The following is a 23,239-nucleotide window of genomic DNA, read 5'->3' on the forward strand; positions in this document are numbered from 1 at the left end:
CTCTGCTAAGCAAAAGATGATTTGGAGGTGCCAGAGCTGGACCGCAGTGGACAAAGTTAAAAATCACAGAACACCAGGTTATAGTCCAACAGGTTTATTTGGAAGCACTAGCTTTCTAAGCGCTGCTTCTGCTCTACAACTACCTGATGAAGAAGCTAGTGCTTCCAAATAAACCTGTTGGACTATATCCTGGTATTGTGATTTTTAATTAAGCAAGAGAAACAGCTTACTTCAGGGGATGAAGTTTGGTATAGGAACCACAGAGACTATGTAGTTTGGGGAGGTGCAATTGCCTGAACAAGGACGTGGACCATATGAAAGCTGCAAACTTGCAAACAACGTGGGAGCAAATGTACACCAATCCTTAACTGCCTTTCCAATTGTTCTGGAAGCCATGGGTTCTCTGTCTCAATCAAGCATTGAAGATATCTCGGAATCTGAGATGGATGCGCAAGATGTTGCCACCTCAACGCCTTTGCCGCCTGAAGAGAAGAATTAATGTTTTCCAAGATGCTCCGGGTGGAATAGGTGAGCTTACTGTGAGTTACACACCGCCCATATCAGACACATAATTGGACAAACCTGGCCCGGTGCTAAAACACCCCAGGAGGAAATACAAAAAAACGAACCAGCCATGTCCTGGACTCAGACGGGCAGGAATGTAGTGACTGTAATGAGTTCAGCCAGGTGAACGTCATAGCATATGAGTTCCCTGATTGGGGTTGTTAATCTGGTCAAATCGAGGAGCTCTGGTTGACAGAAATAAACAGGAGAGTCAAAAGCTCTGATGATGCCAGACCAGTGTCAAGTCCGAGGCATGTGTAAAAACAAAAGGGTGACTTCATGAAGGGATACCGGCTTCAGCGGAGTTATTTCAGTAACTAGGTATGTAGATGAGGACAGTGTATTCAATGTAGTGAGGCTTATATTTAGAAGAGGAATACCAGAGTGAAGGCTGAGAAAGAAGAAAGTGCTGTCAGGAAACGATAGCAAGTGGGAGAACACAGGTTATCTGAATACATTGGACAATGGTTGAGTATTGCCATCTATGAATACATTATTAGGGTATGAAGTGTGTGTGATGGGAGAAAACACAGTGATCTGTGTTCTACTGTGATGTGATATAAACAACTACTCAGATTTAGATTCGGAAAGTGCCTGTAAATTTTCACAACAGTTTTCAACTTTTCCTATAAATCAAGGAAAACCCAATTTTATCTTTATAATCCTATGTAAAGTAAGTTATAAAATTTAGACTATACTTCAGATTACTTTATGACAGCCGTGTCCACTTTTTAAGAGTAAATATATGTTAGAAACAAATATTCAAAACAAAATTAGTGTTGGGACTTAAACCTTTTCAATCAGAGAGTGGTAGAGTTTTGAAATATAAATAGAAATTGTTGGAATTTATCTTCCACAAATGGCAGTGAATCAGATGTTAATTTCAAACATGAGATTGATAAATATTTGTTAAGCAAAATTAATAAGGGGTATGGACCAAAGGCAGGTATATGGAGTTAGATCACAGATTAACCATGATCTCACTGAATAATGGAACAGGCTTGAGGGGCTGAACGGCCTACTCCTGTTCCTATGTTCCGATGAATTCAATGACTTTGGGTGTTTCAGCCCTCTAGCATTCACAGTTTTTTTTATTGTATTATATTGATAGCAAGTTTTCTTTGACAGAGGTATAAAAAGTAATAGACTCACAGCAGCTACAGGAAGCGAAGCTAATCAGCCTTCACCTCATCAATTACAGGAAAAGGCTTAAAGGATGAATGGTTACTCCTATTCCTATGATCCAATAGCATACAAGAATGCTAAGTGCTTGAGTCCCAATCCAAACTTGTCAATTTTGAGAGCTGTGGCCAAGGTACTAAATAAAACTTCAAAGTGGGTAGGTGATTAGAAGATGAAATTTAGTGCTATTAAATTATTGTTTTACTGTACTTAGTTAAATAGCCAAGCATGAAACTGAAAAAGATCCAGGGCTAGTAGTGGGTTCTACATTTCATATTCTCAGTTACTTTATAGCAGCAATTAATAAAGTGAGTGAAATACTGAAATATAGCCAAAGTGATAGAGTACACATCAGAAGATATATTTTAAAGCTGCAAGTTGCTCTAGACAAACCATCAGATATTATTTAACCACTTTCTCAACATGAATTTCCCTTTATTGACTTCTTGATCCCAATTGCTGGGGATAACTGACAATTATAAGATCCTGATTCCACACTTGTCTTCACACTACTTCCCACACTGTTTTCTGGATAGATTTTATATTATTATGCAGTTTCTCCATTCAGTCACAACTGTTCTGCAATGATAGTTTCACACTTCAGATAGATCTTCCTCCTTCTTCAAACAAGGATTCCCCTTCATTAAAATCTACCATTTCTTTCCCATTTTGTACACTTCTATTTTCACATCTCTCCCTCTCTTCCTGAGCTATGATGGAGTTCCATATTGCCATCTCCCACACGGCTATCACCTAACATGAAAGTTTTGGGTAAGTGCAATTTTATGTCGGATGGAAGATAGAATCAGGTTATGACAGCATTGGAATAGTGAAGTCGAAACACATCATAGGTATTTTGAGGTAGGGCACAAGGTGGGAATCGGTGGTTTTGGTGATGCAATGGATTGGTGCTCATAAATTTATCTCTGGGTCAAATAGGACTCTCAGGCTATAAATAGTTTGGTTCAATCAAAATCAGTTGCCTGGGAGAGGAATGGAATTGGTGATGTGAAATAATTACTTTATAAATATATCTATATTTAGACATATCGATAGATATAATGAATGACATTGGATTGGAAACCTCTCAGAATAAAACCATATTCAGTGCAAGGGGAATACATATATACAAATGCAATAGATTCTCAGCAGGTTTACATGCTACTGCTATAGATATTCTTGTCTACTTCATACAATAAGTGATATGGACTCATCTTAAGAAAATGCAATTCAAAATTATAGAATCCCTACAGTGTGGAAGCATGTCATTCAGCCCAATGAGTCCATACCGATCCTCTGAAGACCATCCCACCCAGACCAATTGCACTTTTGTAACCCTGTGTTTACCATGGATAACCCACCTAGCCTGCATATCCCTGGACATATGGGCAATTTAGCATGGCCAATCCACCTAACCTTATCTTTGGACTGAGAAAGGAAATCAGGGCACCCAGAGGAAACCCAAGCAGATATGGGCACAATGTACAAATTCCACATAGTTGCCTTAGGATGGAATGAAACCCAGCTTCCTAGCACTATGAGGCAGCACTGCTAATTAATGAGCTACTGTGCCACCCTAAAACGAACTGAAAATGGGTCAGATCCATGCAATCAATGAGGCCATAGTAACTCTGGATATCTGGGTTACCAGTGTGATATGAACAGGTTGAATAGCTTGCAAAATGAATAGACATTTCATCTACAAAATCCCTTGCGGCATTAAACTCTAAATGCAACGAGAAGAGATGTAGTTAAGTCTCTGAAATTGCCTGTTGTTGCTTTCATTGTCTTATGGTTTGTCTTTCACAATCTTGACTCTTTCTAGTTCTGTATAGTTCTGCATTGTATCAAGTTAAATCCCTTATATTCAACTGACCTCTTCCATCACTAAATGTGCACATCCACATCATGTTAACAGCTAATTGACAGTTTGCACTGATTCTGTTGGCAGCATGGTGAGATTTGATGTTGCATTAACAAATTAAATGCTACAACAAACAAACAAAAAGAAAAAATATTCTTACCTGCAAGTACTGTTAGTTTGGCACTCGTTGTTATGTCCCCAACACTATTCGCTGCTGTGCACTCATAGATTGCTTCATCTCGTGGTGCTCTTAGTGGTTGAATTCGAAGCACTGATCCAGTGCCATCATCAAATTCTATAACCTGGAAATCAATTAAAGAGCACCTAATTGGATACAGAACTAATAGAAGTGGTCCCCATCCCCATTCACCTATTGTACTCTTTGCTACCTTCTCCCCAGCTCCACCCCCCCCATTTATCTCTTCATCCTGGAGGCTTCCTGCCTCCATTCCTGATGAAGAGCTTTTGCCCGAAATGTCGATTTTCCTGCTCGTCGGATGCTACCTGACCTGCTGTGCTTTTCCAGCACCATTCTAATCTAAACTCTGGTTTCCAGCATCTGCAGTCCAAACTTTTGCCTAGTCAAAGAAGACCTCTCTATTGGGAGCCATGGAAAAGCTTTCCCAAGTGTCCATAAAGCTGATTTTGTACAATCATATATCCAGCAAATGTCCCCCTTGATTGTTCCAAAATACTAGTCATTAGGCTGCATGGAGAATCATCAATAAATGTTGGTTTAGACAATTTCTGGATCAATAGCACTTCAAAGGGTGGGTAAAGATACTACCTAATCTGATATATCATATGAAACTAAAATTCCCAGAGATCTGGCTATTTTCAGTCACAGTTTTAAACAGTCATGTCTCTTGCAAAATGCTTGTATATGAGATACTCGGTGAGGACAAGATCAAGCTGAGTTGTCATTTATTCATTAAGTGAACAAAATGAGTTGAGTGCTAAAGAACAGTTGAAATAATTGATCATTTACAAGAAGATTTCTACTTTAAGGCATCTGATTATTCTTTAACTAACTACTTTAGCTTGTATGATGGCCAATAATATGTTGGATATGGAAATGTCTAAGAATGGAAGAATAGTAGCATTAGTTGGAGCATTAGAGGTCCCAGCACTGTCAGCTCTATTCCTCCCTGTTCCAAGCAGGGGCGCTTGTGTCTCAAAGCCATGAGCATGCTCTGCTAATGTAGAATTTTTACACGTGATCAAGGAGAAATCAGAGTTAGACAAATTAGTTATGCTGCTGTTCAGTTAAATGATGAAGACTGCAGTCTACTAGATGAAACAGATCCTTTGTACCTATCCTGACAAATCTTTTCTGTCACTGAAAACAATTTGATTTATTTCACTCTCTAAGATTAGGGGAATAAAAACCAAATTTATGAAAACTGCCCTCAAAGTGACAAAAGGTTTCATCAACACTGTTATCAAGCACTGCATAGCAATAACCTGCTAAGTGGCGCCAGTTTGGGTTCTGCCAGGGTCACTTAGCTCATTACACTTTGGTTCAAATATGGACAAAAGAGGTGAATTCCAGAGATGAGGTGACAGTGACAGCTCTTGACATCAAGGCTGTAATTGGCCAAGTGTGGTATTCCTTATGCCCGAAATGTCGATTTTTCTGCTCCTCAGCTGCCTGACCTACTGTGCTTTTCCAGCACTACACTCTTGACTCTGAGTCCCAGCATCTGCAGTCCTCACTTTCTGAGTATTGTATTAAAAAGCCCTTGCAAAACTGGAATCAATGGGTTTCAGTGATGGGGACAAACTCTTCAATGGAGTCATACCGGGTACATGGAAGATGAATGTGGTTGTTGGAGATCAATCATCTCAGCTCCACGACATCTCTGCAGGAGTTCCTCAGAGTAATGTCTGAGGTTGAACCATCTTCAGCTGCTTTATCAATGAACTCACTTCCATAATAAAGTCAGATGTACAGATGTTCGCCGATAATTGCACAATGTTTAGCACCATTTGCGATTCCTTAGATATTGAAGCAGCTCATGTTCAAATGCAATAAGACCTGGACAATATTCAGGCTTGGGCTGACAAGTAGCAAGTTGAAATGACCTCTGATAACCACAGTCATCGTCCTATGTGCTAGGTTCGAATTCTACTGGCAGAGATTTACCTCTGATTCCCACTGATTCCAGTTTTGCCAGGTCTCCTTGATTTCAAGGGTTGTCACTTTCACCTCACTTCTGGAATTCAGCTCTTTTGTCCATGTGAACCAAGTCTGCAATGAGGTCAGGAACTGAATAATCTTGGCAGGACCCAAACTGGTTGCTGCTCAGCAAATGCCGTTTGATAGCTCTGTTGATGACATCTTCCAACTCTCTTGAGGATAGTTTTAATGAACTTCTTACATCTTACTTCAATTACATAGAAACTTGGTGAGATTCTGGCTGACTCCTGCTACAATTTCTTAAGTTCTTCGTAAATTATACAATTTTACCCTGATTAAATTCCAGTGGTATCTCTTTTTATAGAAAATAAAATTGCTGGAGAAACTCAGCAACTCTGCAAAATCAGAAACTCAGAAGGTTCTGAAGAAAGGTCAATGGACTCTGCTTTCTCTCCACAGATACGACCAGACCCACTGAGCTTCTGCAGCAATTTCTGTTTTTGTTTCAGATTTCCACCGCCTGCAGTTCTTGGCTTTTTGTTTGCTACTTCTTTAAAGATTGGAGGGTCCCTCACCCTCTGTTGTGCTAAACCACACGTCTGGACTCAATTAAGTGAGTGTACACCATAATGAGCAAATAAAACACTTCAGGTGGGTTAAACATGGTAATGGACTTCTCTAAGTATTACTCAGTCAGCCAAAAAAAATGTAAATTACTGTTACAATTCTGTCATGTAAATTAACATTCAATATCTATGTTCTTCCAAGTAGCTCAGCCTGGTTTCATCCAACCCTTACCTTTAAGTATTAAGGGTCAGAACCTTACCTCAAAGCGCTGAGAGCTGACTTTCTTCCCTTTTTTCATCCAAGTGATACGAGGTTTAGGTTCTGCTACTGCTTGGCACACAAATGAAGCCACTCCTCCAGAAATTCCAATCTGGTCCACAGGGATTCGGGTAAAACTTGGCAGTGCTGCGAATGATCAGAGTATTGTAGATTAATCCGACTGTCTGGATTTTAAAACAAAAATGTAAACACAACTGATCGTGCAGCAGAATTAGAATCATTGCAGAATTAGAATTATCATGTAACACTGCAAGCAAAATGAACCTCATTCATGTAAATACAAAGATAATAAGACATGCAGAAATTCATACTCTAAAACACGATGTCCCTGCACTGGATGATGCTTATCAATCAATGGTTTAAAAAATCACTATTGTCACTTTCCTGATTTTCATTGACTTTGGTCTTGAGTTGTGAAAATGTAACCACTAATTTAAGTTTGCAAACAATTACAGCCAACTCATGACAAAAACTTAAATGCTTTAACAGATTTACTTTTCACCGTATGGCAGTACAGAACTTGAATATTACTGGGAAAAAAAAAATCATTTTGCACTCAACTGAACAATTTGCAAGCAATACCATCCAAAAAGGAAAAAAAAATATACTGCTTGAGAAAAGAAAGCTGGTAGGTTAGAAAGTGGACTTTGACTAGTTAGATCTCTTGACCTTGAGCTCAATCTGTTGCCAAGTGGAAACAAATGAACAATTTAATTTGAAGCAGAAGTAGGCCATTCATCCACTTGGCACTGTACTTTCATTTACAAAGCTCTGTCAAGTCAAGAATCAGGAAATAGCAATGTTTTTCTTTTGCTAGATACAATCTACCTTGCTAACCTTAAGTATTATTTGTTTTATGTTTATACTTTTACTTATTCTGTGCTCTGATATGTCAAGAATCTATGCTGTTCTAATGTAATTGGAATTGCAATTGCCCCATACTTTAAAACTCTTCCTTTGTATTTGTAGCTGGAATGTTCACTTCCTTGGAAGTGGCAGGGAAAGTAAGAGGAAAGGCAAATAATCATATGGGTTGGCACCAGAGATATCCATGTTGCATCTTCCCTTCACCTCAGAAAATTAAGTTCTTAAAGGGAAGGCCCAAGTTTAATCTTCCGAACTGCTTCCAATTAAAGCTCTTCAGGATCAAATAACAATCACAGAAGGGCTTCTGCAAGCAATCGACCCAATTAACTTGTTCCAGGCAGTTAAAAAAAATTACAGCCTTCCTAATTGCTGCAACAGGACCTACTGTGTGGGCACCTCAATCTGTTCCATTCCAGGGGCAGTCAGGGACATGGATGGGATGAAGTATGATGCTTGCCCTGCCTCTGCGCTACCTCTCCCTACATTCCCCACTTCACAACTTCCCAGCTGATCAGTAATTTTCTGCATGCTCTTGATTTTCAGCAATGCTGTACAACCAGCAGCCTTTAAATGGTGCTACAGCTCAAATCAGAGCCGGACTTCACAATCCTGCAACTTGTTTGGCTGAGAAGCCCACCAGATCATTGCTCAAGTGCCTGATCAACATTGAGCAAGGAGGCATTCTCTTTAGTGGCGATGGTGAGTATTTAGGTCTTTTGGCGCCTGCCTTCTCACTCAGAAGTAATAAGGGAAAACAGCAGCCTTCATTTCCCTACATCAGGCAACATTTTATTGACTCTGCACTACAGATCATTCTGCTATAACCTACAGTTGCATTCCACTGCAACCTCACACTATGGGAAACCAGTACAGAAAGTCGCACTGGAGAAGATTACTATAGAAAATCCCTATACCCGTTTGACAGGAAGTTTGCATATCCAATCACAATTCGTCAATCACCTTATAGTCAATTCAAGTTTATGAAATGCACGTTAGACCAGAGCCACATTTTTCTAATGTCCTCCATACTGCTTGATAGATTATTGGCTTTTTAGATTTCCTACAGTATGGAAACAGGCCATTCAGTCCAACAACTCCACAATGACCCTCCGAAGAGCAACTCCATATTTACCTGTGACTAATGTACCCAACACTACGGGAACTTTAGCATGGCCAATTCACCTGACCCACACATATTTGGATTGCGGGAGGAAACCAGAGCACCCAGAGGAAACCCACACAGACACAGGGAGAATGTGTAAACTCCACACAGACAATTGTCCAAAGCTGGAATTGAACCCAGGTCCCTGGAACTGTGAGGCAGTAGTGCTAGCCACTGCTTCTCATTGTTTACTGCTTTCCATATTATATAACTCTTGTTTAAAATGTAAAATTCCATGTGAATGGACAGTAAAACTTAATAGTTATTGGACCAAATAATCACCGAGAGTCAAATCTATGAAATCATTCAAAGTTAGAATTGACAATGAAGATCAGGCAACACAGGCTGATATTTGTCTATTACATCCCAGAGACTTGAGGGTAAGTGCAACATTCTCGTTTTCCGATTGGCACTCAAATTGTGCTGAACCTTTCCAGCAAGAGCTCAGGATAGGAAAAGATACTGATTGATATCACTTTTTCTGAAATTACTTTCAGAGTTATTGGTTTATTTCCTAGTATCCATATAATTTTTTTTAAAATTCCAAATTTTGTACAGGTCTATCAGAATTATAGTTTACATCCTTTTGATCAGGGACTATTATTCTATATAGGGTAATTTGTTATTAATCATGTAACTCTCTCTTAAAAGCACAAGTGTTTTGCCTAACCTTTCTAGCTTTCTAACACAGACTTGGAATTACAGTGAAAACCTTCTGTATGCATGTAGTCAAATAAAAGTTGGGAAATTTTGAAATCACATCATCATAAAATTATGAGCTAAAAATGTGTTGCTGGAAAAGCGTAGCAGATCAGGCAGCATCCAAAGAACAGGAAATTCGATGTTTCGGGCATAAGCCCTTCTTCAGGAATAAAATCTCTCCATCATAAAATTATGTCAACGTTTAAATTAGCAAGGCAGAATGGATAAGACGTTACTAAGAAATTGGAATTCTGTAAAGCAAACATTTGAGGGAATAGCGTTTTAAATTTAGAAAATTGGGTATTTTACAGAGCTTTCTTTATTTACTTCAGAGACAAATATACTGAGGTGTGGTTAACAAAGCTTGTACATGCACTGCTAGCTTATATTCACTCTGTTAATATAAGCAGTGTGAATTCAAGGTCACTTGGAGTTGCAGCACATTGCAGAAACACCTGAAATTTTGAGGCTAATAGGATAAAGTATCCAACTTCCAATATTTTATGTACTTTGTGCCAAGGCCTAATTCATTGTTATCTGTCAAAACTTAAAAGTACACCTTCACTTTTTAAAAAGTAAGTCAGGTAAATATCCTGACAAAATCTAAACAATAATCAGCAGTTATTACTCATCTAGCACCCTAATCAAATAAATTAAATTGACTTTGAAAACAGGAAAGTCGCATTAAGGAACCCAGCAAATTTCAAGTGGTTTTCCAAAAGCTAACTACTATTCACTGTGAAAGGTATAAGCAGTGCTTATAAAAGATCATGAATGCCTGATCAGGACTGCATATTGAATGTGTTCCATACACCAATTCTAACTACATCTTTTCAATTTGAAATCGAAAAACTAGAAAATCAAATCCAAAAAGATAGAAATTCTCAGTAAAAGTAAGCTATCGGAAGGTTGGTAGTTGGGACATTCTGATTTGCATAGGAAATAAATCCAATAGTCACTTCGAAGTATTCTGTGGATAAAACTGAGTTTATTTAACTCAAATATTGATTACTAAACAAAATGGTAATTTCAGTCTGCTCTCAGTAAAGTAATTATTTTCTAAGCCTGAATTGCAACTGAAATACAGAGATATAAATGAAAAGGCAAATCAAATAAACTGAACTAGAAAAACTTATCTCAAAAAAGGTTCAGGAAGACCAAATCACACTTAAAAACAGGAATCATGGGAATGAATCATGTGGATGTAAATAGTTACATTTTTATAATAAACTTACTTTTAGAAACAAACAAGTAGTCTCATTCATTGCTCATTTTTCAATGTCAAGAAGATCAACTAATACATATGTAAATTTAGCTTGTCGTAAATTTTTCTTGCCCTGTGAAAGCTACTTCAAACTCTCTTCAGATAAAACACAAATCAAAGATGAGACTACAGCACATTCATTCAATTATGCACTGTTTTGAGTTTTCTGCATTTACATTGGTTTCTGCATGCATTCTGCTGATTTGGATCCTCACAGGTTGGTGCCATTCATCAACTGACAGGAGTGAATTGCAACAAACGTAGCTGTACTCTAAATATGAGCACTTAGATTTATTCTAAAAGTATTTACATTGTATTTTAGATTTGCGATCAATTATTTTTGGATCAGTTCCAGGTTTCAGCCTCTTCCACTAGATGATATCTACTATGATTCGATATTCAAAATGGTCTCTCTCCACTCAAGGGCTTGGGAAAGAGAGAGAGAAAAAAATTAAGAGTAATTCCTATTAGTTGAAAAGTAAAATTGATAAAAAAAATTGCAAGTCTTTTCAAACATAATCACTGCTGTCAGATACATTCCCATTTCAAAGCTCTGACTACTGTATGTACTATGGGAATAAAAAGCCATGAACACAGGCTTTTGACAGGAAAAGAACTGTACAGATCATACAACAGCTGTGAAGATGAATGCACACGTAGGAACTCTCTTGACAGAATCACCTTTGTGACTAACTGCCACCAGGTCTCATCTCTGGGCTTTGACACTAGTTTCAGCTCAGCTTTAAATGATGTATCAAGAATAATAGGGGATACTGACAAACATTTCACAAACTTATCTGTCCGTGGGCTGTTTAGATCACTGACAGATGGATACAGATTTTGATAATATAGAAAAACACAAAATGTTATACCCTTAACCATTTTGAATATATATATGCATTGGGAACATGAAATGCAGTACATCCTCTTAACTTGAATCATCTGATAATCCTTTGATTACCATGTACTCTTTATATCATTTGTTTCAAATTAGCTAATTCACCATTCAATTGATAGTTCCAATTTAAAGTTGTGGTTTCATTCCTGAAAATTTAAACTTGAAGTGAACTTTAAAATAAAATGAAAGCAAAAATGTAATTTCCTACTTACAAACAGATACTTCCTGTTCAGTTTCACAGTCCCAATCTCAAAAGGAAAAACTGAATAAATTTTAAGCAGAACGTGGCCTCCTTTAGTTCTGTAGCTTCATCGGGATAAGATGTCTAATTTTACAAACTAATCTCACAGGTATTACCCTCTTCTCGAGGAAACTGCATTCTAATGATGTGGAAGTGGAAGTTGAAGTTGGGTTTGGATACATGATTTAGTTGTGGTAGCACAGTCACTTCTTCCATCTGGTTTCATTCACCCCAGTCCCAACCTTTTTCTGTGACCCCACTGGACAAGCTGAATTTAATGACTCAACATATATTTCATTACATGTTGCATTTTGTCCATAATTCTGACGTCCATGTTGATTTGCCAGTGATTTAAACAGACCGTGGGCACCTGAGTATATGAAATGTTTATTAAACTTCTTCTGCCAATTGCATGCACATTTTCCAGCATCAATTACTGATTGGAATCCTGGTTTGGCTCCATTTTTCTCTATCTCCCTAAGGTCCCAGGGACTGCTATTCGCCACACACCCTGGACAGCAACTAATCCAGCTTGTTCATAAATTTTACAAGAAAACATCCCAGAGAGGATAGTGTTCCTGAAAACTCAATATTTTATCCATGTTTACATGGCAGAAGGGTGAGGGGAAAATGAATTAATGAACTCGTGGAGTGAATGATTGAAAGGAAAAACTTCTAAACCTATCTTCACCTGTCCCACTCACAAACAATGAAGTGCAAACTTAATGACTCCAATTTATTTTCATCTCAGCTTCAATAAAACAACAAGACAGGAAGCAGCAAGAGGATATATTGAGGCTCTGGGTTAGGGGCTTAGGACTTCAGCTTCAACACTGCGGTGAGAAAGGAGACAATAAGAGGATGTATTGAAGCCCAAAACTTCAGCTTCTACATAGAAGGACATTGGATAGGCCTTTTAGAACAAAGATATGGAGAAGTGTCTTCACCCAGAGAATTATTTGCCACAGAAAGTGGTTGAGATCAAAGCACTGAACGTTTTTAAGAGGGCGTTAGTTTATAGGCCTAAGGACTAAAGTGATCAAAAGTATGGAGCAAAAGCAGAAACATGGCACTGAGCATTATGATCAGCGATGACCATATTGAATGGTCAATTCTAGTTCCTGTTTTGTATGTTGCTATGTTTCCACGGAACACAGCAAGAAAGGCAATAGAGAAGGGTAGAAGAGGATATACTGAGGCTGAGGATTTAGGGAAGGGCAGGGGAAAGAGAGGACGCAGAAAGATAACATATTCAGGCTCACGTTCAGGGATTCAGCACTACAGCTTAGGATACTCAGATATGCAAATTGAAAGAACATAGACAATAGAAAGGTAGGAGTGAAGTCATAGCAAAGGAGAAACAAAAATCTAAATCAGAGTTACTCTGCATATATGTGAATGAATGGAAAGCAGTAAATAAGATTGGGGAGTTACAGGTGCAGATTGCCCATGGAATTTTGATGTAATAGTGATATCACAGACTTGGCTTAAGGAAGGGTAAGACTGAGTTTAAATATTCCAGAGTACAAGGTAATCAGAAGAGGAAGGAAAGGCCGATAGGAATAGTATTGGTTAAGAAGGGCTCAAGAAAGAGGATAGCTTGGTAGGTGCAAGGATAGAAATCAACCTGATGAGAACTTAGGAACAAAAGTTGTCCAATTTACGGATTTATTCTACAAATTAATTTATATACAAATATTTTTGTATCTGATTTTATTAAAGAGAGAGATGCTACTCAGGCCATAGCGACAGAGGAGGGTACTCAGTCACCAGAATGTTTAAAATTTGATAAGGCAAAAGTGTTGGATAGACTGGACTAAATGAGATGCACTCAAGGATATTCAAGGAAGTGAGAATGGAAATTGTAGAGGCACTGGTCACATTCTTTCAGTCTTTTCCAGAATCAGGGAGGTGCTAGAAGACTGGAGAATTGTGAAGATTATGACCATGTTCAAGAAAAGTTGAAAGGAAAAGCCAAGCAGTTTAACTTCAGTGGTGGAAAGATTCTAGATTCAGTGAATTAGTAGTTCTCTGGAAGAATGTGGATTGATTAGAAAAAGTCAGCATGGATGTCTAAAGGGAAATATGTTGAACTAACATGTTGGGAGATATTTTTGAGGAAGTAAAATGAGAAGTTTTGGCAATGCTAACTGTTTTGACATGGTGAATGTGGACTTGCAGAAGGCATTTGATATAGTGCCACAAACAGACTAGTGAGGAAGGTTTTGGTCATGAATAAAGAGGTCAATAGCAACATGGACACAAAACTGGCTAAGTGATAGGAAAGAGAATAATGATTGTGGATATTTTTTGGGCTGGAGGAAGACTTGGAGTGGAGTTCACGAGGGATTGGACCTTTGTTTTTCCTAACATCTATTAATAATCAAGAGCCTGGTGGGCAGCACGGTGGCACAGTGGTTAGCACTGCTGCCTTACAGCGCCTGAGACCCGGGTTCAATTCCTGCCTCAGGGGACTGACTGTATGAAGTTTGCATGTTCTCCCCGTGTCTGCGTGGGTTTCCTCCGGGTGCTCCGGTTTCTTCCCACAGTCACAAAGATGTGCAGGTCAGGTGAATTAGCCATGCTAAATTGCCCATAGTGTTAGGTAAGGGGTAAATGTAGGGGTATGGGTGAGTTGCGCTTCGGCGGGTCGGTGTGGACTTGTTGGGCCGAAGGGCCTGTTTCCACACTGTAAGTAATCTAATCTAATCTAATCTGTGAGGAGGATACTGTAAAACTCCATAAGGATCTAGTCAAGTTGATGGAGTGGGCAGAAAGGTGGCAGATGAATTTCAAAGAACAGTACAACACAGCAGAGGAACAAGCCCTTTAGCCCACCAAAACTGTGATGACACATGATGCTTTTCTAAACCAAAAGCATTCTGTCTGGACACAATCTGTTTCTCTCTATTCCTCTACGATGATGCCCATTATAAAGATGGCAGCATACAGCCTTCCATGGCACGAAGCTGATCATCCATGAATATGGGAGAGTGAATTTCTAATTCGGATCTACAGATGTACATCGAAACATTATAAGACATGCTAGTCCACACTCCAGCTCCATTCTCTCAAACTCGAAGTTACCTCACCCTGCACAACATCCTTTCTTCTTCCAAGATGACAGGAGTAGGATGCTTCAGCTAGAGCTCATCCACTCCATCCATTTCTTTTTCTTTTTCTCCTTTGTGTTTTTTTTTCCTCTCTTCTTTATTTTGCGTCATCCTGAATTCCTGGCCTCAGCACAGACTCGTCCTCCTGACCTCAGCACAGACTCAGTGAGACATGGTGTTCTCCCGGCATGGCATGGCATTCTTCCAGCCTGGCATAGTGGTCTCCTGACCCAGCCTGGCAGTCTCTCGGTAGCTTAGCATGGTGGTCTTTCAGCAACTCACAGCCATCTTTCGAACGGGAGTGTCCTCAGCCTGGACATCCGGCCTCGAGGTGATTCCAGAGTGGTCTCCTGGCTTCGATAGCCTCGAGGTGAAGCCCAGCATGATCCAAAGTCAAGACTCAGCACAGACTGGATTCTAGGTGCCAAACTGGGTTGAAAATAGTATTATTCTGAACTTATTATTTCTCTATTTTCTAATTTACTCTCAAGATTTATAATGCTGGAACTTTTATTTCTTTATGTTTCTATTTTTTGCCTAAGAATCTGTACCTAGGTACTTTGTAACTAATATGTAAAGTGGTGACTTCTAAACTCTTCATTATATTCATTTGAGTATATGTGACAATAAAGCTAATCCAATCTCTCCACGTTAGCTAAAATTCTCCAAACTAGGCAACAATCTGGTAAAACGTTTCTGTATCCTCTCCAAGCCTCCATATCCTTCTGGTAGTATGGTGACCATAACTATGCACAAAGTTCCAAATGTGGCCCAACCAAAGTTTCTACAGCTGTAAATTTAAAAGTATGGATTTGACTTTTATATGAGTAACATTTTGCAAAGGTTCAAATCCAACCTTTTCCAACACCTCACTATCAGAGAATTACCAGCCTAAAGACTGTTCCCGCAAATCTCACTCACAAATATGTGTGCTGACACTAGAAACTGTACAGCTTTCTTTGGTGGTGTAGTGATCATTCAGCGGATCACTTGCCTAAAAATTAAGTGACGACCTATGTGCAAGGTAAATTAGAATGGATGGTTTTTGGTCAAAGTTCGGGGCACGAACTTTACACAAGATTAACCATTACTCAAGCGTATACTGCAGTGGCCAAGATGGGAGATGCACTGTCTTTCTCTTGTCTCCCTACTCCATATATTACCACACAAACTACATTATTTTACTCAGTTCCCAATATGCCAATTGTATTCTTTCTCTGTATTAGATTTAGAATTTAAAAATCCATCAACCAGTCTTCTTTAATAAACACAAGATTTATTATAAAACAAAACTTATTCCACAAAGGGGCAGAATTGGTTAACAGACAATTGAGATCTGAGACATTCAATTATAAAATATTCTGATTGACAATATGTCTGAGCTCTTGAAGGCAAAAAGATCAAGATTTGAGGTGTTCGGGACTGCGAGTCTGGCACACATGATAAATGGCACATACTGGGGATCTTTGTAGATGTATTCATTCAGGAAATATTGAGAAATTGTTTCAGAGCTTCTCATATGAAAGCACCTACACCAGGGCCGCAGTTACTACAGGAGATGCGCATAGGTTCTATTTTAGAAACAGGAGAGTTTAGTTGGGAAGCTTTTTTTCAATAATCTTCTCCCCTACTGAAAATCCAAATAAGCTCGAATCAGAACCTCTCTCCCACTCCTTAATTCAATCAGATGTTTTCTGCGAAGCGAGTTCAAGCAAATAAACAGAAATTATATGTGGTTTTTAAGAAATTACTTGTTTAAAATAAAGTTTCAATGTGTCTTTTAATTGAACCTTAAATGTCTGTCATTCTTCAAACTTAGATCCTCACAAATTATTAAATATTGCAAAACAATGCTACAGTTTCCTAGTACAAAATGGCTAAATTACCCACAGGCTATTATGAGTTGACTTATTCTCGTGGAGTACACAAGTTCTTCAGCTGATGGATGAATAACAGCAACTTTCAAGGGAGGATAGATGTCTTTGCTATTTCTATGAATGCAACACAAAACTCAAGTGTGCTAGATAAATGAGATACAGGGATGTAATTTCAAGGGATCATTTAAAAGAAGACCAGTAAGCCTGACCTCAGTGATGAGCAAGCTGTTGGAGGGAATCCTGAGGGACAGAATGTACATGTATTTGGAAAGGCAAGGGCTGATTGGGGATAGTCAACATGGCTTTGTGCATGGGAAATCATGTTTCACAAACTTGATTGAGTTTTTTGAAGAAGTAACAAAGAAGATTGATGAGGGCAGAGCAATAGATGTGATCTATATGGAATTCAATAAGGCATTCGACAAGGTTCCCCATGAGTTTAGATCTCATAGAATACAGGGAAAACTAGCCATTTGGATACAGAACTGGCTCAAAGGTAGAAGACAGAGGTTGGTGGTGGAGGGTTGTTTTTCAGACTGGAGGCCTGTGACCAGTGGAATGCCACAAGGATTGGTGCTGGGCCCTCTACTTTTTGTCATTTATATAAATGATTTGGATGCGAGTATAAGAGGTACAGTTAGTAAGTTTGCAGATGACACCAAAATTGGATGTGTAGTGGACAGCGAACAGGGTTAACTCAAATTACAACAGGATCTGGACCAGATGGGCCAATGGGCTGAGAAGTGGCAGATGGAGTTTAATTCAGATAAATGCGAGGTGCTGCATTTTGGGAAAGCAAATCTTAGCAGCACTTATTCACTTAATGGACTGTTGCTGAACAAAGAGACGTTGGAATGCAGGTTCATAGCTCCTTGAAAGTGGAGTCGCAGGTAGATAGGATAGTGAAGAAGGCGTTTGGTATGCTTTCCTTTATTGGTCAGAGTAATGAGTACAGGAGTTGGGAAGGTCATGTTGTGGTTGTACAGGACATTGGTTAGGCCACTGTTGGAATATTGCGTGCAATTCTGGTCTCCTTCCTATCGGAAAGATGTTGTGAAACTTGAAAGGGTTCAGAAAAGATTTACAAGGGATGTTGCCAGGGTTGGAGGATTTGAGCTATAGGGAGAGGCTGAACAGGCTGGGAAGGTTTTCCCTGGAGCATCGGAGGCTGAGGGGTGACCTTATAGAGGTTTACAAAATTATGAGGGGCATGGATAGGATAAATAGACAAAGTCTTTTCCCTGGGGTCGGGGAGTCTAGAACTAGAGGGCATAGGTTTAGGGTGAGAGGAGAAAGATATGAAAGAGACCTAAGGGGCAACTTTTTCATGCAGAGGGTGATACATGTATGGAATGAGCTGCCAAAGGATATGGTGGAGGCTGGTACAATTGCAACATTTAAAAGGCATCTGGATGGTTATATGAATAGGAAGGGTTTGGAGGGATATGGGCCAGGTGCTGGCAGGTGGGATTAGATTAGGTTGGGATATCTGGTTAGCATGGAAAGGTTGGACTGAAGGCGCTGTTTCTATGCTGTACATCTCTAAGAGAAACGCCAGCTCCAAAACCATAAAGATTTATTCCTTTTAAAGATGATGCAAAGGAGGTAGAAGGAATACTATGCATCAAAATTCCTAGCAGAATCTAAAACTGACTCAATAAGTCATAGGGTACTGTTAGGAAGCATTATTAAGGTTAGGTTGTGTTAAGAAACTTTATTGTTAGGTAGTGCTCACGTAAGGTAGTATTAGCAAGTCTGGAAATTGTTAGCTTCACTAGACAACAGTAAGCCATTATGTTACACTAAGAACAGATTGAAAAGCTGATGGCATAAAGAGGCCCCAGGGAGGGTGAACAGATAACAGGACATTGGAACCGTGTTAGATTGCACGTAGCTCATACTGAGGTAACAGAATGTTATCAGCTTGGGACCAATCCCACAAGAGTATACCGTATCCTATCAAATAAGGATGTAGCACTGGGATGCGAGGGGCTAAAAAGCTAGACAAAGAGAACAATAGATCAGAAGGCGCTTTCTCCAGTGAGCAGCAAATCTCACTGTATTTTGTACGGCTCTCTCTCATTAAACCAGCTTATATTTTGAATCAGATCCAGTGTTTCTCTCCTTCAAACGAACACGGGGACGGTAGCCCGTCCTAACAGTACTTAGAAAAAAGCAGATGTGTAAGAAGTTGCATAGGAGTAGCAATTGACAAATCTATCCACTACATTATATCTTCTTAGTCATCTGCTTGTAGCATGACAGCAATGTTAAGAAGTTCACCAATGGTGGAAGCCAGAGCATGTAAGTTTTAAAATTGACTTAAGACGTCTGAGTAAGTTTATGTCGGGGTTGCCACCAGCTACATATCATGCTACAGCCAGGAAGCAAGCAACCCCTTGAACAAATACAGAAGTAGCATACCTAATAGGTTTGAAAGTACATAGGATTTCTGGAAGTGCAGGGGAACAAAATATCTAAAATGTGAAAGATTCGGATCAGCTGGTCCTCCCAACTAATTACTTCTAATGGTATAGAAGACATGTACCACCACAGAATGGGATAATGGCTACAAATCCAAATGATCAGAGTCTCAGAGGAAATTTAGTACCTATGAAGATAGCATTATCCATAATCTGATTATTCTGAGTGCTATAGATTAGCATAACAAAGGCAAGCTGTTCACCAGTTGAGAAGTTGATCCATTTGAGTAAATAACACAGCTGGTCATTAAATGAGTGCTTTCAAAGGCCACAGCTGGATCTTATCACGTTGAATGTTTTTTAGGGAAATTACAGGTTCTGCTCCATGGAAAACAAAAAAGCACATGCATCTGCCTTTAGTGTACTTCAATTTATTGCTTTGCCTTGCTAGACTCTATAGCAACAGTAGCAGAAAATAACCACCATTGGTTTAGGCTCAGCAAAGCACATTGCTTTGACTAGCAAATAGAAAAGATTCCCTAGTACTTCAAGAATAAATGATATCAGAAAGACTAGGGACACAAAGGTTTAAAAAAATGTCCTTAACTGAGTTATCTGATGTGAACAAAGATATTGAAGACGGCACAGTGGCACTGCTGCCTCACAACGCCAGAGACCTGGGTTCAATTCCTGCCTCAGGCAACTGTCTGTGTGGAGTTTGCACATTCTCCCCGTGTCTGCGTGGGTTTCCTCTGGGTGCTCTGGTTTCCTCCCACAGTCCAAAAATGTGCAGGTTAGGTGAATTGGCCATGCTAAATTGCCCATACTGAAGGGATAAATATAGGAGAATGGGTCTCGATGGGTTGCTCTTCGGAGGGTTGGTGTGGACTTGTTGGGCTGAAGGGCCTGTTTCCACACTGTATGTAATCTTAAAAAAAATTAGGACAACAAGAACAATTCTTCTCAGTACTCCTCAACTAAAAAAATACGAAGATAATGAATCTCAGTTACTTTTCAATACCAGCTATGATTGCTAGAAAATGCAGCTGGGTGTTCACCAAACAAGAAAAGTGAGAACTATGTTGCCATCATTTCCAAAGAACTCATTATTCAACATCTAGTCTTGCATATGAAAATGGAGTTGGTTCTTGCATAATTTTGCCAATTATAGGGTACAGCGGCAGAGTGGTTATTTCATTGGATAAGTAATTAATCCTGGAATTCCTTCCCTAAGCGCATTTAGGGTCAACCTACAGCATGTGGACTGCAGCAGTTCAAGAAATGAGCTCACTACTACAAACTCAAAGGCAACTAGGGACAGGCAGTAAAACATGCTGAGGCGCAGGAAAATCGATGTTTCAAAACGTTGATTTTCCTGCTCCTTGGATGCTGCCTGATTTGCTGTGCTTTTCCAACATCACTCTAATCTTGACACATCATGGCAGAACCTATGGCTGCAAGCTTTGCAGTAGAGATTGTCCGCACAACTACAAATATAACTACAAATGCAAGACTCTTAATATGCAGCATCCGCAGTACCACTTCTGCCTAGTAAAAAGTGCTGGTCAGCCAGCCACACATGTCCCACAGGTAAATAGAAAACGGGTTCTAGGCTAATAATCAGGAGAAATGAATTCAAATCCCACACCAGCTGCTGGGGAATTTAAATTCTGCTAATAAATTACAGATAGTATGAGGTTTTAAAGTGCCACCTTGAGCCATCTGCACGTGCAACACAGTTGGTGCAACATGCAACACAGACCCACATAAAATTTCTCCCAACTGGAACCTGTTATATATTTCACTATCACAGTGATCAAACTCACAACCAAAAAGATTATTTCTCTATTTTTCTTGCTTGTTACTTCGTGAGTTCTTTTCTAATAATGCTAGATGTCAGGCAATGTGTGGTATTGACACCAATTGGTCATTTTGAACATTGTTTACCTCTGTTGTAGTAGGTTGCTGACATATACTACACACGCACTTTGCCCGTCACTTAATGATTTCCTGTTGCGTCTGACATCTGCCAAAGAATACTCAATACAGAAACAATACCACTCTTTCAAATACCAACATCGTCAGCACATTGTGTTTTTGCATATGTGTGCTTGTTGGTCCGAGCAGTGGCAGTGCCCATAAAAATAGACAATAAATTAAGTCTAGAGTTAAACGTTTGCATCAATAAGGGCAGTCATAAAACTACAGAACCATCATAAAAACTAATGTAATGCGCTAATGTTCTTAAGGAAGGAAATTGGCTGTCCTTTCCTAATCTGGGTTATAAGTAACTCCAGATCAGGGAAGAAAATTAAATTCCAGAAAAATAGAACTTAGGTGTGACAAAGTGAGCTTCTGGAGACATTTCTGCTATTATATCAGACTTTTGGTCTTAAAGTTTACTTTATGCAAATCATCTTCGCGATAATCGCATATCCTGATCAAGGGCAGCATTCAGAAAAAAAAATTAAAAATCACCTGATGATACACTGGTAAGAGCTATCAACTAATTATTGAAGCAAACATCAAACAGTTTTAACCACAATTATTCTATTCTTTCCTCCTCCCACTTACTCTTCGTATCCCTTTTCTCCTGAAGACTCAAGAACAATAAATTCTCAATTTGTGATTCCAGCAGTTGCATTGCTAATCTGTAGCCCTGCTTCAAAGGGAATCTGTGGGGTAATGTCATCAGACACCCAATCAAACATGGAACACACAGACATGTGTATTATATCTGCCTTATCTTTGGTGCATCGCTGACCAATCTATGATTTCTACTCATGGAACAAGGCAGAGTCACCCATTTCCTCAGCAATATTCACCTTCGAATCACAGAATTCTTAAAATGCAGACAAGAGATCATTCAACGCATCGAGTTCACTGACTGCCGAACAGCATCCTACCCTATACCCGTAACCTCATATTTAGCATAGTTAACCCACTTCGCCTGCATACCAGGGGCAATTTAGCATAGCCAATCCACCTAACCTGCACATCTTTTGATTGTGAGAGGAAACTGCAGCATCTAATGGACACCCACAAGACTTTGAATACTGAGGCACAGCTGAATTGGAATTGGGTCAGAAGGGGAAATGGATGAACAGGAACTTCTGCAAGTAAGAATACAGGCAGCAGAATTTTGAATATCTTCAACATTATAGAAGGTTGAATAATATCTAGAGGCTGCAACATTTAAGAGGCATTTGGATGGGTATATGAATAGGAAGGGTTTGGAGGGATATGGGTCGGCACTGGCAGGTGGGACTAGATTGGGTTGGGGTATCTGGTCGGCATGGACAGGTTGGACCGAAAGGTCTGTTTCCATGCTGTACATCTCTATGACTCTATAACAAATATGCAGATGATGATTTCACGACCACTGCATGTCAGATCTCAAACAATGACGAGACAGAATACAGGAAAAGGAATGAGCACTTAGGAGCATGGTGTAAAGACAACAATGCCTCCATCAACATCAGGAAAACGAAGGAGCTGGTCTTTGACTTCAGGAAGCTGAGTGCAGCACATGCCCCTGTCTGTATCAATGGTGCTGAATGGAGATGGTCAAGATTGTCAAGTTCTTGAAAGTGATGATCACCAACAATCTACACACATCCATGCGACAGTTTATAAATCAGAACAACATTTCTCCTGCCTCAGGAGACTAAGGACACTTGCCAATTTTTATAGCTGCGCCATAGAAAGCATCCTATATGGATACATCAAAGCGTGGTTTGGCAACTGCTCTTCCCAACGCAGCAAGAAGCTGGACAGAGTCATAAACACAGCCCATTCCATCATGTAAACCAGCTTTCCATCCACTGACTCTGTCTACACCTCTCACCGCCTTGGGACTGCAACCAATGTAATCAAAGACCCCTCCCACCTCAGTTATACTCTCTTCCACTCTCCTCCGTCGACCAGAAGATATAAATGTTTGAATACACGAATGAACAGATTCAAGAGCAGCTTTATCCCTGCTGTTATCAGACTTTAAATGGACCTCTGAAATGTTAACTCTGATCTCTCTTCCTGCACCTTCTTTTCAATTGGAACATTCTATGCTGCACTCTGTTCTGTCCCCTGAAGCACT

General features: G+C 39.5%; 1 protein-coding gene across 8 annotated transcripts in view; it reads right to left on the reverse strand.

The window, feature by feature from the left end:
• Positions 1-23,239, reverse strand: part of ptprfa (protein tyrosine phosphatase receptor type Fa) — a 462,130-nt gene that overhangs the window by 252,522 nt on the left and 186,369 nt on the right. For all 8 annotated transcript variants that reach the window (XM_060830552.1, XM_060830548.1, XM_060830551.1 and 5 more), the window contains exons 3-4: positions 6,577-6,722; positions 3,771-3,912 (exon numbers count right to left, since the gene is read on the reverse strand). In XM_060830552.1, the coding sequence (XP_060686535.1) occupies positions 3,771-3,912; positions 6,577-6,722 (288 nt within the window). The remainder of the gene's footprint in view (positions 1-3,770; positions 3,913-6,576; positions 6,723-23,239) is intronic.

The sequence above is a fragment of the Hemiscyllium ocellatum genome, chromosome 9 (genome assembly GCF_020745735.1).
Source record: "Hemiscyllium ocellatum isolate sHemOce1 chromosome 9, sHemOce1.pat.X.cur, whole genome shotgun sequence".
NCBI classification, from domain to species: domain Eukaryota; kingdom Metazoa; phylum Chordata; class Chondrichthyes; order Orectolobiformes; family Hemiscylliidae; genus Hemiscyllium; species Hemiscyllium ocellatum.